The 13,700-nt window shown below is 42.8% G+C and overlaps 1 protein-coding gene across 1 annotated transcript in view; it reads left to right on the forward strand.

Annotated features, from left to right (window-relative positions):
- fars2 (phenylalanyl-tRNA synthetase 2, mitochondrial) overlaps positions 1 to 13,700 on the forward strand; it is a 202,817-nt gene that overhangs the window by 49,808 nt on the left and 139,309 nt on the right. Inside the window, exons 3-8 of the mRNA XM_075452244.1 lie at positions 437 to 757; positions 5,042 to 5,128; positions 6,783 to 6,842; positions 6,989 to 7,157; positions 8,845 to 9,007; positions 9,089 to 9,220. Coding sequence (XP_075308359.1) covers positions 459 to 757; positions 5,042 to 5,128; positions 6,783 to 6,842; positions 6,989 to 7,157; positions 8,845 to 9,007; positions 9,089 to 9,220 — 910 coding nt within the window. The 5' untranslated portion in view covers positions 437 to 458. The remainder of the gene's footprint in view (positions 1 to 436; positions 758 to 5,041; positions 5,129 to 6,782; positions 6,843 to 6,988; positions 7,158 to 8,844; positions 9,008 to 9,088; positions 9,221 to 13,700) is intronic.

Consider the following 13,700-nt stretch of genomic DNA (forward strand, 5'->3'; position numbering starts at 1 on the left):
GGAAAATAGTTTAGGGAAGGAAAAGAGTTTAGGAAAGGAAAAGAGTTTAGGAAAGGAAAATGGTTTAGGAAAGGAAAATGGTTTAGGAAAGGAAAAGGGTTTAGGAAAGGAAAAGAGTTTAGGAAAGGAAAAGAGTTTAGGAAAGGAAAAGAGTTTAGGAAAGGAAAATAGTTTAGGAAAGGAAAATGGTTTAGGAAAGGAAAAGGGTTTAGGAAAGGAAAATGGTTTAGGAAAGGAAATGGGTTTAGGAAAGGAAAAGGGTTTAGGAAAGGAAAAGGGTTTAGGAAAGGAAAGGAACACTTAAGAAAGCAACTCTTAAACTTATTAAACAAATAAATTTGCGGTGAAGGCCGTTTGAGAAACATTTGAATGACACGAAGATAGTAACCTCTGCATTAATCTTCTCGTCTCTTGTATCTCACTTTTGTCGTTTTAGCTTCATCCATGGACCAGTCGTCATGATATTCCGCCCATCGTTTCTGTCTTGCCTTCATCCTCGACCTCTACTTCGTCACCTCCCTTCGAAGCTCCGGGCCAGCGGTCGCACATCATCGTGCCGAAGCTTCAGCGCAGATGGCCACACGCCTCAGCCTGTGATTGGTCAGGACTCAGTGGAGGTGTTAGGCCAATCCTATCCTCGCGATGACTTCACCAACGTCATTCCGAAGATCTTGGAGAAAGTGGGCCGCGACCTTCACAACCAGACGCATCATCCTCTGTGGCTGATAAAGGAGCGAATCAAAGCTCACTTCTACAGGTAGGAAATGAGTAGAGTCATCAATCAATCGGTTTTCTTGACTGGTCCCTGGTATCTAAGGTTGTTGAGGAACTGAAGTGGGACGGCTAACACGTCAAAGCTCACTTCTACAGGTTGGAAATGAGTAGAGTCGTCAATCAACCGTTTTTTCTTGACTGGTCCCTGGTATCTATGGTGGTTGAGGAACTGAAGTGGGACAGCTAACACGTTAAAGCTCACTTCTACAGGTAGGAAATGAGTAGAGTCATCAATCAATCGGTTTTTCTTGACTGGTCCCTAGTATCTAAGGTTGTTGAGGAACTGAAGTGGGACGGCTAACACGTCAAAGCTCACTTCTACAGGTTGGAAATGAGTAGAGTCGTCAATCAATCGTTTTTTCTTGACTGGTCCCTGGTATCTATGGTGGTTGAGGAACTGAAGTGGGACAGCTAACACGTTAAAGCTCACTTCTACAGGTAGGAAATGAGTAGAGTCATCAATCAATCGTTTTTTCTTGACTGGTCCCTGGTATCTAAGGTTGTTGAGGAACTGAAGTGGGACAGCTAACACGTTAAAGCTCACTTCTACAGGTAGGAAATGAGTAGAGCCGTCAATCAATCGGTTTTTCTTGACTGGTCCCTGGTGTTTAAGGTTGTTGAGGAACTGAAGTGGGACAGCTAACACGTTAAAGCTCACTTCTACAGGTTGGAAATGAGTAGAGTCGTCAATCAATCGTTTTTTCTTGACTGGTCCCTGGTATCTATGGTGGTTGAGGAACTGAAGTGGGACAGCTAACACGTTAAAGCTCACTTCTACAGGTAGGAAATGAGTAGAGACGTCAATCAATCGGTTTTTCTTGACTGGTCCCTGGTGTTTAAGGTTGTTGAGGAACTGAAGTGGGACAGCTAACACGTTAAAGCTCACTTCTACAGGTAGGAAATGAGTAGAGTCATCAATCAATCGGTTTTTCTTGACTGGTCCCTGGTATCTAAGGTGGTTGAGGAACTGAAGTGGGACAGCTAACACGTTAAAGCTCACTTCTACAGGTAGGAAATGAGTAGAGTCGTCAATCAATCGGTTTTTCTTGACTGGTCCCTGGTATCTAAGGTTGTTGAGGAACTGAAGTGGGACAGCTAACACGTTAAAGCTCACTTCTACAGGTTGGAAATGAGTAGAGTCATCAATCAATCGTTTTTCTTGACTGGTCCCTGGTATCTAAGGTTGTTGAGGAACTGAAGTGGGACAGCTAACACGATAAAGCTCACTTCTACAGGTGGGAAATGAGTAGAGTCATCAATCAATCGGTTTTTCTTGACTGGTCCCTGGTATCTATGGTGGTTGAGGAACTGAAGTGGGACAGCTAACACGTTAAAGCTCACTTCTACAGGTGGGAAATGAGTAGAGTCATCAATCAATCGGTTTTTCTTGACTGGTCCCTAGTATCTTAGGTGGTTAAGGAACTGAAATGGGACAGCTAACACGTTAAAGCTCACTGGAGTCATTTAAGTAATCTGAAACTGTGTTTCCAGGAGTAGCTGCAGTTCACACAAACAGTCACCGGGTGGCACTTGGTACAAGTCAATGCATAAATGCGTTTCTGTGGCCGTTAACAATGGATTTAGTCATTAAACGACACGAATAAGCTAAAACTAACTGAAAGCTCCAGACTTTTGCACTAACCCGAACCATTGACGGTCTGTACAGTCATTGTGATGGTATGTGGTGTGATGGGTGTAGACCCCTCCACCATACTGTACCCTAACTCTAACCATGTGACATGTGAAATGCGTAGAAATGACTCGCAAAAAGTGCTGAAATCAGCGTGCTATTTATGCATCGTGCCACGTTGGTTCTGTTTACCACTAAAAAGTGTTACAGCTGCACAAGAACCTTTGGTTTCAGTCTGCAAACTGATAAATATAACATTACTCAAGAGAATTGAGGGAAAATAATTGACAGTAACAGCACAAAATAGAGCGAAAGGTTCCCCAAAGCACCATAAACCTATTAAAAAACTAAGAAAACTACAGTACAGACTGCTCACTGCATCATCCACCAAGGTGACCTGAATTAAAATCTAATGCATTCTCTCTTTGCATGCAATACAACTTTCCAGGTTTTGCTGAATTAAACGTAGTTAGTTTATACATTATGGGTCCAACAGCAAAACAAACACAACAATCAGATGCTGTATCTTCGACTGTGAGCCTTTGGATGAGATCAGCATCAGATGAGGAGGAGGGGACCAGGTTCCCTCTGCGTCCTGGAATGTAAAATAGTTTTTGAATTCTAAGATGTTACCCTTAAATAAAACAGAAAGCGCATAAACATTAATAAATCATGATCAACCCAGTGACACTTGTATTATTTTCGGAGATCCACGTGCCGACCGACATTCTGCGGGGACGACCGATTGGAAAGCTTTGCTGCACCGCCTGCAGCAGTGAAGTATCATCAGGCTGAGGCGGCGCTCTGGCCCCGCACGGTTAAACCTGCATTAATAAGTCATTATTAATGGCTGACAGTGCTTTATGACTCTGCCATTTTACAGGTCGTGAACTTCAGTCCTTAGGAAAGCCTGTCTGCTCTGATAGTGGCTGGAGATCTCAGGCCCGAGGCCTGAGGCCAGAGATCTGAGGCCAGAGGCCTCAAACGAGATGGAAACTTCATCATCTGCTGTTTTTCATGACAGAGCATTTTATAACACAACCCCAATGCCCAAAAAAGTTTGGATGCTGCGTAAAATGTAAATAAAGGCAGAAATAAATTGATTTGCGATATATTTATTCACCTGGGAAAACATATTAAATGTTGAAAGTGAGATATTTTATTATTTAATGATGAATATGAGCTCATCTTTAATCTGACGGCAGCAACACGTCTCAGAAAAGTTGGGATGGGAGCAATAAAAGGCTGGAAAAGTGAAAAGAAACAGCTGGAGGAGCATGATGGAGCTAATTAGGTTCATTAGCAACAGGTCATTGATCTGATCGGGTATAAAGAGAGCGCCTCAGAGAGGCAGAATTAAAGATGTACAGAGGTTCAGCAATCTGCAACAAACCGTGTCTGCAGATTGTGGAGAAACGGTGACTTTGAATCTTCCATCTTCGACAGAACATAAAATCATCAAAGATTCAGAGGATCTGGAGACATCTCTGTGACCGTCAGGCCCTCAGGCAGCTCTCAGGCAGCTCTGCATTAAAAACAGACCTGATTCTGTCCTGGAAATCACTGCCTGGGCTCAGGAACACTTCCAGGAATCATATTCTGAACACAGCTCAGCGTAACATCCACAGATGCAGGTTAGAGCTCCATCAGGCAGAGAAGAAGTCAGATGTTTGGTCCATCTTCTCTGGATCAAAGCTCGTTTAAGATGGACTGAAGTGGGAAACTGTTCTGTGGTCAGATGGATCAGAACCTGATGCTGCGTCCTCCAGACTAAAGAGGAGAGGGAGCATCCAGCTGGTTATCGGCTCTCAGTTAAATTTGCTTAATATGTTCAAAATCTAAATTTGTTTGAACAGTTGAATATTTTATCATTTTTTTTCCCAGTTTAAGACAGTCTGGGGGATTTTCTTATTCCCTGTGGATCAAATTCTGCCGCTCTGTCAAAGCCCCGAGGGGTCTCTGAGATTAATACTTAATTTTATATTTAATTATTTAGCTCACTTTTATTCAAGGTGATTTAGCCGTTAAGCACAACATTCAAGCTTCAGTACAGTCAGAAACCCCGGTGTCAGCTTTAATGCATCAATCTCAGAGTAAAGTAGGACAGAAGTCCAGAGTCGGTGTGAGTTGAGGTGTTCTCTGAAGAGATGAGTTTGCTCTGAGAGCATCTGGTATCTGGTTCCACCATCATGGAACCACCAATGAGAGCAGTCTGGACTGAGACTGCCTTGTTTGTAGGAATGGCAGAACCAGAGGAGTGACCTTTGGAACAGCAGAGGCTGCGCTGGGTTCTGGATCATCGGTAGGGGTTTCACTGTGCATGCTGGGAGATAACCATGGTCTGTACTAACAAAAGTAAACACAACTGAATTCAGGAGCAAAAAGTAAACCAAAAGACAGCTCAGACCATCAATTTTCCCTTTCACATGCTGCTTGGTTTAGAGTTTATTCATCACCGTTTCCTTGTTGGAGTTTGTGTTTACCCAGCACGTTGAAAACTGATGCTTAAGGCTACTTCCTGCCTACATCGTCAGTTTTGGGCTTCAACCTTTCTGACAAGTTCTGTATTTTCTGTCCAGCCTGTTTGTTTCTGATAACTAAAGAACTGTGCTAAAGACTGTTCTCATCCCGACACAGTGCCTACATCGGTCGCTGGGGCAACCCGCTCTTCTCCGTCCACGACAACCTGAGTCCTGTGGTGACTGTGGAGCAGAACTTCGACAGGTGAGTAGCTTCATGATGCACTGACTCTCAGTTATAGACGTTCCTGTAACTCACAGGAACAATTTCACATTACATGAACTGGCTTATCAGGAGTTTCAGGGTAATTTTTTTTAGAAGAGAACGTATTTTCCAAAGGGTAGGTCAAAGGGTAGGTCAAAGGATAGGTCAAAGGATAGGTCAGTCAAATGAAAGGTAGGTCAAAGGATAAATCAAAGGGAAGGACAAAGGGAATGTAGGAAAAAGGGTAGGTCAAAGGGTAGGTAGGTCAAAGGGTAGATCAAAGGATAGATCAAAGGGTAGGTCAAAGGGAAGGTAGGTCAAAGGAAAGGACAAAGGGAAGGTAGGTCAAAGGGTAGGTAGGTCAAAGGGTAGGTCAAAGGGTAGGTAGGTTAAAGGGTAGGTAGGTCAAAGGGTAGGTCAAAAGATAGATCAAAGGGAAGGTAGGTCAAAGGGTAGGACAAAGGGTAGGTCAAAGGGTAGGTAGGTCAAAGGGAAGGACAAAGGGTAGGTAGGTCAAAGGGTAGGTCAAAGGGTAGGTCAAAGGGAAGATAGGTCAAAGGGTAGGACAAAGGCTAAGTCAAAGGGTAGGTAGGTCAAAGGATAGATCAAAGGGTAGGACAAAGGGTAGGTCAAAGGGTAGGTAGGTCGAAGGATAGATCAAAGGGTAGGACAAAGGGTAGGTCAAAGGGTAGGTCGAAGGGAAGGTAGGTCAAAGGGTAGGACAAAGGCTAAGTCAAAGGGTAGGTAGGTCAAAGGATAGATCAAAGGGTAGGACAAAGGGTAGGTCGAAGGGAAGGTAGGTCAAAGGGTAGGACAAAGGGTAGGTCAAAGGGTAGGACAAAGGGTAGGTCAAAGGGTAGGTAGGTCAAAGGATAGATCAAAGGGTAGGACAAAGGGTAGGTCGAAGGGAAGGTAGGTCAAAGGGTAGGACAAAGGGTAGGTCAAAGGGTAGGACAAAGGGTAGGACAAAGGGTAGGTCAAAGGGTAGGTAGGTCAAAGGATAGATCAAAGGGTAGGTCAAAGGATGGATCAAATGATAGATCAAAGGATGGGTCAAAGGACGGGATCAAAGGATAGATAGAAGGATAGATAAAAGGGAAGGTATGTCAAAGGGAAGGTTGGATACCTGCTGAGAAAGAGAAACACAAGTTAATGACGACAATGATGTCACATGTACATGGAGAGTAAAGAGAGCAGAGGGAGGAGAGGTGCATCATGGGAGCTCCCCCAGCAGGCTGGGCCTATAGCAGCATAACTATGGGATGCTTCAGAATCACCTGAGCCATCCCTAACTATAAGCTTTATCAGAAAGGAAAGTTTTAAGCCTCATCTTAAAGGTAGAGAGGGTGTCTGCTTCCTGAAGCCAAACTGGCAGCTGGTTCCACAGAGAGGGGCCTGATAACTGAAGGCTCTGCCTCCCAGACTGGCAGCTGGTTCCACAGAGAGGGGCCTGATAACTGAAGGCTCTGCCTCCCAAACTGGCAGCTGGTTCCACAGAGAGGGGCCTGATAACTGAAGGCTCTGCCTCCCAAACTGGCAGCTGGTTCCACAGAGAGGGGCCTGATAACTGAAGGCTGATGTGTTTTAATTAACAGGTTTAACAGGAATCTTTGCAGTGATTTAGAAAGTGAATCTTTGTGTGTTTGCCTGACAGCGTGTTGATCCCGCCCGGCCACGCCAGCAGGAAGCGAGGAGACAACTACTACCTGAACAGGCGAGTGTTTGCTGCATTGGGCATCTAAAGTTTCCACATTCAAGCTTTCTCAGTTTCTGTTGAGAAAGACGGAAGCTTGGAACAGATTTTACGGCACCAGTCTGGTGCTTCAGTTTAACGCTGAGCGGGTTCGGGTTTGTGTCCAGAGCAACGATGCTTCGTGGTCACACGTCGGCCCACCAGGCGGAGCTGGTCAGGTCGGGCCTGGATGCGTTCCTGTTGGCCGGAGACGTTTACCGACGGGACGAGATCGACGCCAGTCACTACCCCGTCTTCCACCAGATGGAGGGAGTCCGACTCTTCTCCAACCACGAGGTGGGGCCCAAATGGGATTATTTACGTTTTATTTATACTTTTCTAAATGGCTGGGCAACAATTAAAATGTTTAATCTAATTAATCACATGATTTCCCTGATTAATCACGATTAATCGCATTTGTACGCAAAATCCAAAAATGAATCCAAAAGTAGTGTATAGCTTTTAGCATTTAGCTTTATTTTAAATGTGCTGCCATATGAATGAAAGTGCCATAACATTTGTTGTGCAAACACACTTTTAACATCAGCATCTTTCTGTAGTTTTTATGTAGAAGCCTCGCTCCACTGTCTGTTTCCTTGAATGACTTGCTGCTATCAGTTGTGTGTTTTGCCTTTAAGTGATATTTTAGACTGGAACTACTACGCTGAGAAGACAATTCAACTTGGCAGTGTTTACAGATGACTTTGGTTCTGTCGACTCCGCCGTCTGGAAGAACTTTAAAATGAAAATGGCCGAGTAAAAGTTCCGTACCCTTCTCCATGTTTGGTGGATCCGCCGATTACTTTCTTTTCCTGTTCCACAGCAGACAGCAACAGACTTTTACAAAATAAAAGCCTGTGAGCAGCAGACTTTTACAAAATAAAAGCCTGTGAGCAACAGACTTTTACAAGAATAAAATAAATTAAAAAAAATTTGACTTTTTTTTTTTTTTAAACTGCGTATCCACCAAACATGGAGAAGGGTACGGAACTTTTACTCGGCCATTTTCATTTTAAAGTTCTTCCAGACGGTGGAGTCGACAGAACCAAAGTCATCTGTAAACACTGCCAAGTTGAATTGTCTTCTCAGCGTAGTAGTTCCAGTCTAAAATATCACTTAACTCATTGGCTGCCATTGACGTCTATAGACGTCAATTTAAAAAAAAAAACGCTGACTGCCAAAGACGTCTATAGACGACAATTGCGTTTTTTAACGGAGCGGGCTGGGAAACAATCTAGCGGAGTTTGTCACTAAATCTTAGTCTTGTAAACACTAAACAGAGAATATACTGGCAAAACTACCCGCAAGGTGTCAGCAGTGCCAATTTGCACAAAAAAAAGCTTGTTTTTTCAATTTTTTGGTCAAAAACAGCTGTTTTTGGTGAAACCAACCAATGTTCTACTGTCTATTACTAAAGGACTGAAAATGGTAGAAACAAACTTTTTTTTCCTGATGAAAGAAGAGAGTCTACTCTTTCTTTTGGTAATTTCGGTGTGTACATAGTCCTAAGACACACTTTTCTGTGGGTCTTGGAAAATCAGTCAAAATACTGTAAAACACTTGGCAGTATGGGTCTCTCTGCACTGAAAATGGCTGGCAGCCAATGAGTTAAAGGCAAAACACACAACTGATAGCAGCAAGTCATTCAAGGAAACAGACAGTGGAGCGAGGCTTCTACATAAAAACTACAGAAAGATGCTGATGTTAAAAGTGTGTTTGCACAACAAATGTTATGGCACTTTCATTCATATGGCAGCACATTTAAAATAAAGCTAAATGCTAAAAGCTATACGCTACTTTTGGATTCATTTTTGAGATTTTGCGTACAAATGCGATTAATCGTGATTAATCAGAGAAATCATGTGATTAATTAGATTAAACATTTTAATCGTTGCTCAGCCCTAGATGCAACGCAGGTAAAGTTGGTCAAACTTTAAAGCTGCTCCCTGACCTCTGACCTCTGACCCCTGACGGTTTCTCTCAGCTGTTCTCGAAGGTGAAGAGCGGTGACGAGCTGTCTCTGTTTGAGCGAGGCGGCCGGCGGACTCCCCAGAAGCAGGAAACGCACACCCTGGAGGCCGTGAAGCTGGTGGAGTTCGACCTGAAACAAACCCTGACGCGACTCGTCACGCACCTGTTCGGAGCAGGTGAGAAACCAAGCGTCGGGCAGGCTTTCAGCTGTGAGACGCAGGCCTTCTCATCCTCTTCCTCCTCCTCTTCCCTGTCAGACGCGGAGGTCAGGTGGGTCGACTGCTACTTCCCCTTCACTCATCCCTCCTATGAGATGGAGGTGCGTTTCCAGGGCGACTGGATGGAGGTGCTGGGCTGTGGAGTGATGGAGCAGGAGCTGCTGAACTCGGGTCAGAACACACTCTCTTACATCCGCTGCTGTCTGCGTTTGTGGTGAAGCTGTTTAACCCTTTGCTGTCGGTAACGCTGGTTAAATCAGTGTGGAAATATCAGCTGTTAGGAGCTGAAGGGGTCCCTTTTTTAGATAAATACGATTTTAACCCCCTGGAACGCATCACTGGCTTCCAGTTCTTATTTTGTGGGCCCAAAACTTCTCAAAAACAACGTTTGAAGAGGCCTGGAAAGGTTAGTTCAAACCTGAGCTGCCGTGGAAACCATCTAAAACTGAGATTTCTACCTTTATACGCCATCATCGAACACGTCTGCACTTTTCTGCCACTTTCTTTCTCCTCGTTTTTCTCTCTCAGCTTGATGCGAACCAATTTATATTGTCCTGATTGTGTGAAATAGAAGTTCCTTGCCTTTAAATGTCAAAACCTTGGCCTCCTGGCCTTGCCTCATGTTTAATAAGACATTTTAACCCTTTGTGCGGTCTTAACATTGTGTTTACTCCTCTTTGTCCTACCAAAGCCCCAAAATAAAGCAACTTAATTGAATTTTAAATCCAAAATCTATTTTGTATGATGAAACCACCTGTTATTTATCTATTCAACTCAATTCAATACATTTTTTATCATGTATTTTTTGTTACACAATACAAAAAGACAATCACCAGTTTTCAGGATTACACTTTTTTTTATTTATTTTTTTTACCACAAACCAACTGTCAGTTGGAGCAACAGTTTTCTTGTTTTCTCAGTTTTCTTTTACATAATAAAGGTTTATTATTGCTATTATATAAATGTGAAGTAATTACTTCTGAATTAATTATATTGAAATAGAAATAGGCGTTTAACCCATAAGACAATCTTTGTACCCTAGTGGTGTACAGCCCACATGGAAACATAAACACATTTAATTAATTAATTAATTAATAATTTTATTTATAAAGCACTTTTTCATACATAGAATGCAGCTCAAAGTGCTCTAACAATAAAAGAATTAAAAAAACAAAATTAAAAGCAACAAAGAATAGAGCACAGTGACACAAGAAATAAGGTTAAAAAAAGGTAATGAAAATTAAAATCAAACTTATTAAAATAAATATTTAAAAACCAATACAGAGATTAAACAAATTTCACACAAATTGACTAAAAACAACGGGGAACAGAAAAAAAGAGTGTTGATATACGAATGACGGCAGCTAAGGGAATGCAAGAGTAAAAAGATGTGTTTTGAGCTGTTTCTTAAAAGTGTCCACAGAGGGGGCTGTTCTAATATGCAAGGGGAGGGAATTCCATTTTTTGGGTGCGTAAAACTCAAATGCGGCTTCACCAATCTTTTTTGGTGGGGGAGGTGGAATTTTCAGGAGTTTGGAGTCAGCTGACCTGAGGGAACGGGTAGGGGTGTAAAAGGACAGTATGTCAGAGATGTATGGAGGGGCGAGACCGTTTAGGGCCTTGAACACTGTTAAAAGAACTTTAAAATCGATTCTGTAAGGTATAGGCAGCCAATGTAAGGCTGCCAGGACAGGGGTAATATGCTCTCTCTTCCTGGTCTTTGTAAGCAATCGTGCCGCACTATTCTGTAAGAGTTGTAGCTTATCAAGTATTTTTTTTGGGAGACCAGTGAAGAGTGCATTACAGTAATCGATTCTGCTGGTCACAAAGGCGTGCAAAAGTTTTTCAGCATCTTGAATGGAGACATATACACGCACCTTGGCAATGTTTCTAAGATGGAAATAGGCAGATCTGATAATGTTGTTAATATGGGGACGGAAGCTCAGGTCGGGGTCAAAGATCACGCCAAGGCTGGTAACAGTGTCTTTAGTGTGCACTTTTAAGTCACCAAGGCAATGGTGAAGTGCTTGGCGTTTATCCGGGGGGCCGATCAGTAAAACTTCTGTTTTTTCCTCGTTAAGCTTTAAGAAGTTACTGTTCATCCACTTGGTGATGGCGCAGAGGCAGGTGGATATAGCAGAGATGGTGGTGGAATGGTTTGGCTCGATGGCGATATATAATTGGGTGTCGTCCGCGTAACTGTGGAAATCAATGTTGTGCTCTCTGATGACACTGCCCAGGGGTAGCATGTATAGGGAGAAGAGGAGAGGGCCCAGGCAGCTTCCCTGAGCAACACCAAAGGGCACATCGTATTTGCTGGACACATGATCTCCGATGCTGACTAAAAAAGTTCTGTCTGTGATGTACGATTTGAACCAGTTTAAGGCATGGCCGGACAGTCCCACCCATGATTCAAGGCGGTGTAAAAGTAGACTATGGTCTAATGTGTCGAATGCGGCACTAAGGTCCAGGAGAATCAGGGCTGACACCTTGTTTGCAGCAGTGTTGCGTCTGAGGTCACTGGTTATTTTGGTCAGAGCTGTTTCAGTGCTGTGGTTTGCTCTGAACCCAGATTGGAATTTTTCCAGAATGTCATTTTCGGAAAGGAATGCGTTTAATTGTTTAAAAACTGCTTTTTCTAGGATTTTGCTGAGGAAGGGAAGGTTGGAGATGGGTCTGTAATTGTTGAGGATGCTTTGGTCCAGGTTTGCTTTTTTCAAGAGTGGTTTGACTATAGCTGTTTTGAACGAGTTGGGAAAAATGCCAGTGAGAATGGAGCTGTTAATAATATCAAGTATGTATGGTGAGAGACAGCTAAAAATGTTTTTCAGGAAAAAAGTGGGAATAGGGTCGAGGCTGCAGGTTGACTGTTTGCTGTCCTTGATTAATTTATAGAGATCGTCCTCGGTGATCGGGCTAAAATATGGGAGGCTGGGCGGCTTTCGGAGAGGGTCTGGTGAGATGTCGTTGGGGACAGAGTCCCCAATCCCTTCCCGGATGTCGACTATCTTCTTAATAAAAAATGCTGCAAATTCCTCGCATTTTTCAGTTGACGCTGTGGTGAGGAGATCGTTTGTTGGAGTGGGTTTTAGGAGGTGGTCAATGGTGGAAAATAGAACTCTGGCGTTATTTTTATTGTCCGTTATGATTCGGGAAAAATAAGCTTTTCTTTCCAGGCGCACAGCATTGTTATAGATGGAGATCTTTTCTCTGAGGGACACTCTGTGAACTTCTAACTTGGTTTTCCTCCAGAGTCGTTCAGTAGCTCTGCATTGTCTCTTTAAAGCTCGAAGTGAATCATTTATCCATGGTGAAATTTTAGCTCTAGTCCTCGTTTTTGTTTTAATTGGTGCTACTTCGTCTATAAAATTCCTTAAAATTGTGTTAAAACTATCGACCATTTCATTGGGTGTATGGTGGCCATTTAAAATATCAGTGGACTTAATGAGGTCACTGAATGAATTTAAAGTGTGACTTTTTCTAATGGTGGGGTCCCTTTAGGAAAAGTCACAACATTTCAAGTTTGAAAAAGATAGTTTAAGGTATTTTTTCTACAGCTAAACATGGTGGTGGCTCACTTTTGACCCATAAGACAACAGGAGGGTTAAAGAAGGATACGGCTGGTTTTACATCTTTCTTTCAGTTTTTCACGATTTCTTCAGTCATAAAGATGCCTTTTAGTAAAAAAAGTCTCTGAAAGCATCAGAAAATGAGCATAGAAAATGAAGAGAATTTAATGAAAAGCTAGATGGATGTGGAAGCATTTGTTTTAATATAATTAGCTTTGAATTTGCTGCATCACAGTGGGAGCTGATGCGGCTCCGACCGTATTTAAGGTTTCCCGCTGAGCTTTTTTTTTCTGCAAAACACTCACGTTTGAGAGATTTTTCTTTGCTGGTTTACATGCTGTGCTGTTTGAGCCATTTCTCCTCGTACTTCTGGCACTTTTTAAACATCTCTTTTGGTCAGTTGCCATGACGACAGCTTTCTTAAAAGCCTGCTAATGCCCTGAAAAAGACCCCCAAAATCCCTGAGAAGTTTAAGAGAAAACGCTCCTCGACCCAGACGGATAAAAATTTGGATTTATTCTGTTATTTATTCTCAAAAGGTTGTCTTCCACAAGGTAAATCAGAGTCTGGGTTTCCTCCCCTTCACCCATTGTTCAGTGGAAAGCTGTGATCAAAAAGAGTTTGAGGAGATGGTCTCCGGAAGCTGAAGGAACTCTGAAGGAACTCTGAAGGAGTTCCTGGAGTCCACAGGTTGGTTTGCATTCTGTGAGCCACATGGAAATGATATCAATGCCAGGACTGAGAGTGTAGTAGAGTGCATCAACTTCTGTATTATTCTGAAAAAGATAGAATGGATGAACAAGAGGCTGAGAATAGGGAACCAGTTGATCTTTTTGGCCTGGTTTGGGAACAACCACCAAAACTTGACCACGAACATAACAAAATAAATGATTGTGGATTTTAGGAACTCAGGGACTAAACCGAACTCTTTCTCCATCCTCTGTGCTGTTGCTAAAGAATAGCATTTTAGCTATTTGTTTCAGTAGATTTTGCTGTTGCCTTTATTTCTCAGTTGCCTTTTCCTCCTTGATTCAGCTTTTTCTGTTGTTCTACTCTTTAATTTAAAATGCTCTGGGATGGAT

This window comes from Odontesthes bonariensis, chromosome 20, assembly GCF_027942865.1.
Source record: "Odontesthes bonariensis isolate fOdoBon6 chromosome 20, fOdoBon6.hap1, whole genome shotgun sequence".
NCBI lineage: Eukaryota > Metazoa > Chordata > Actinopteri > Atheriniformes > Atherinopsidae > Odontesthes > Odontesthes bonariensis.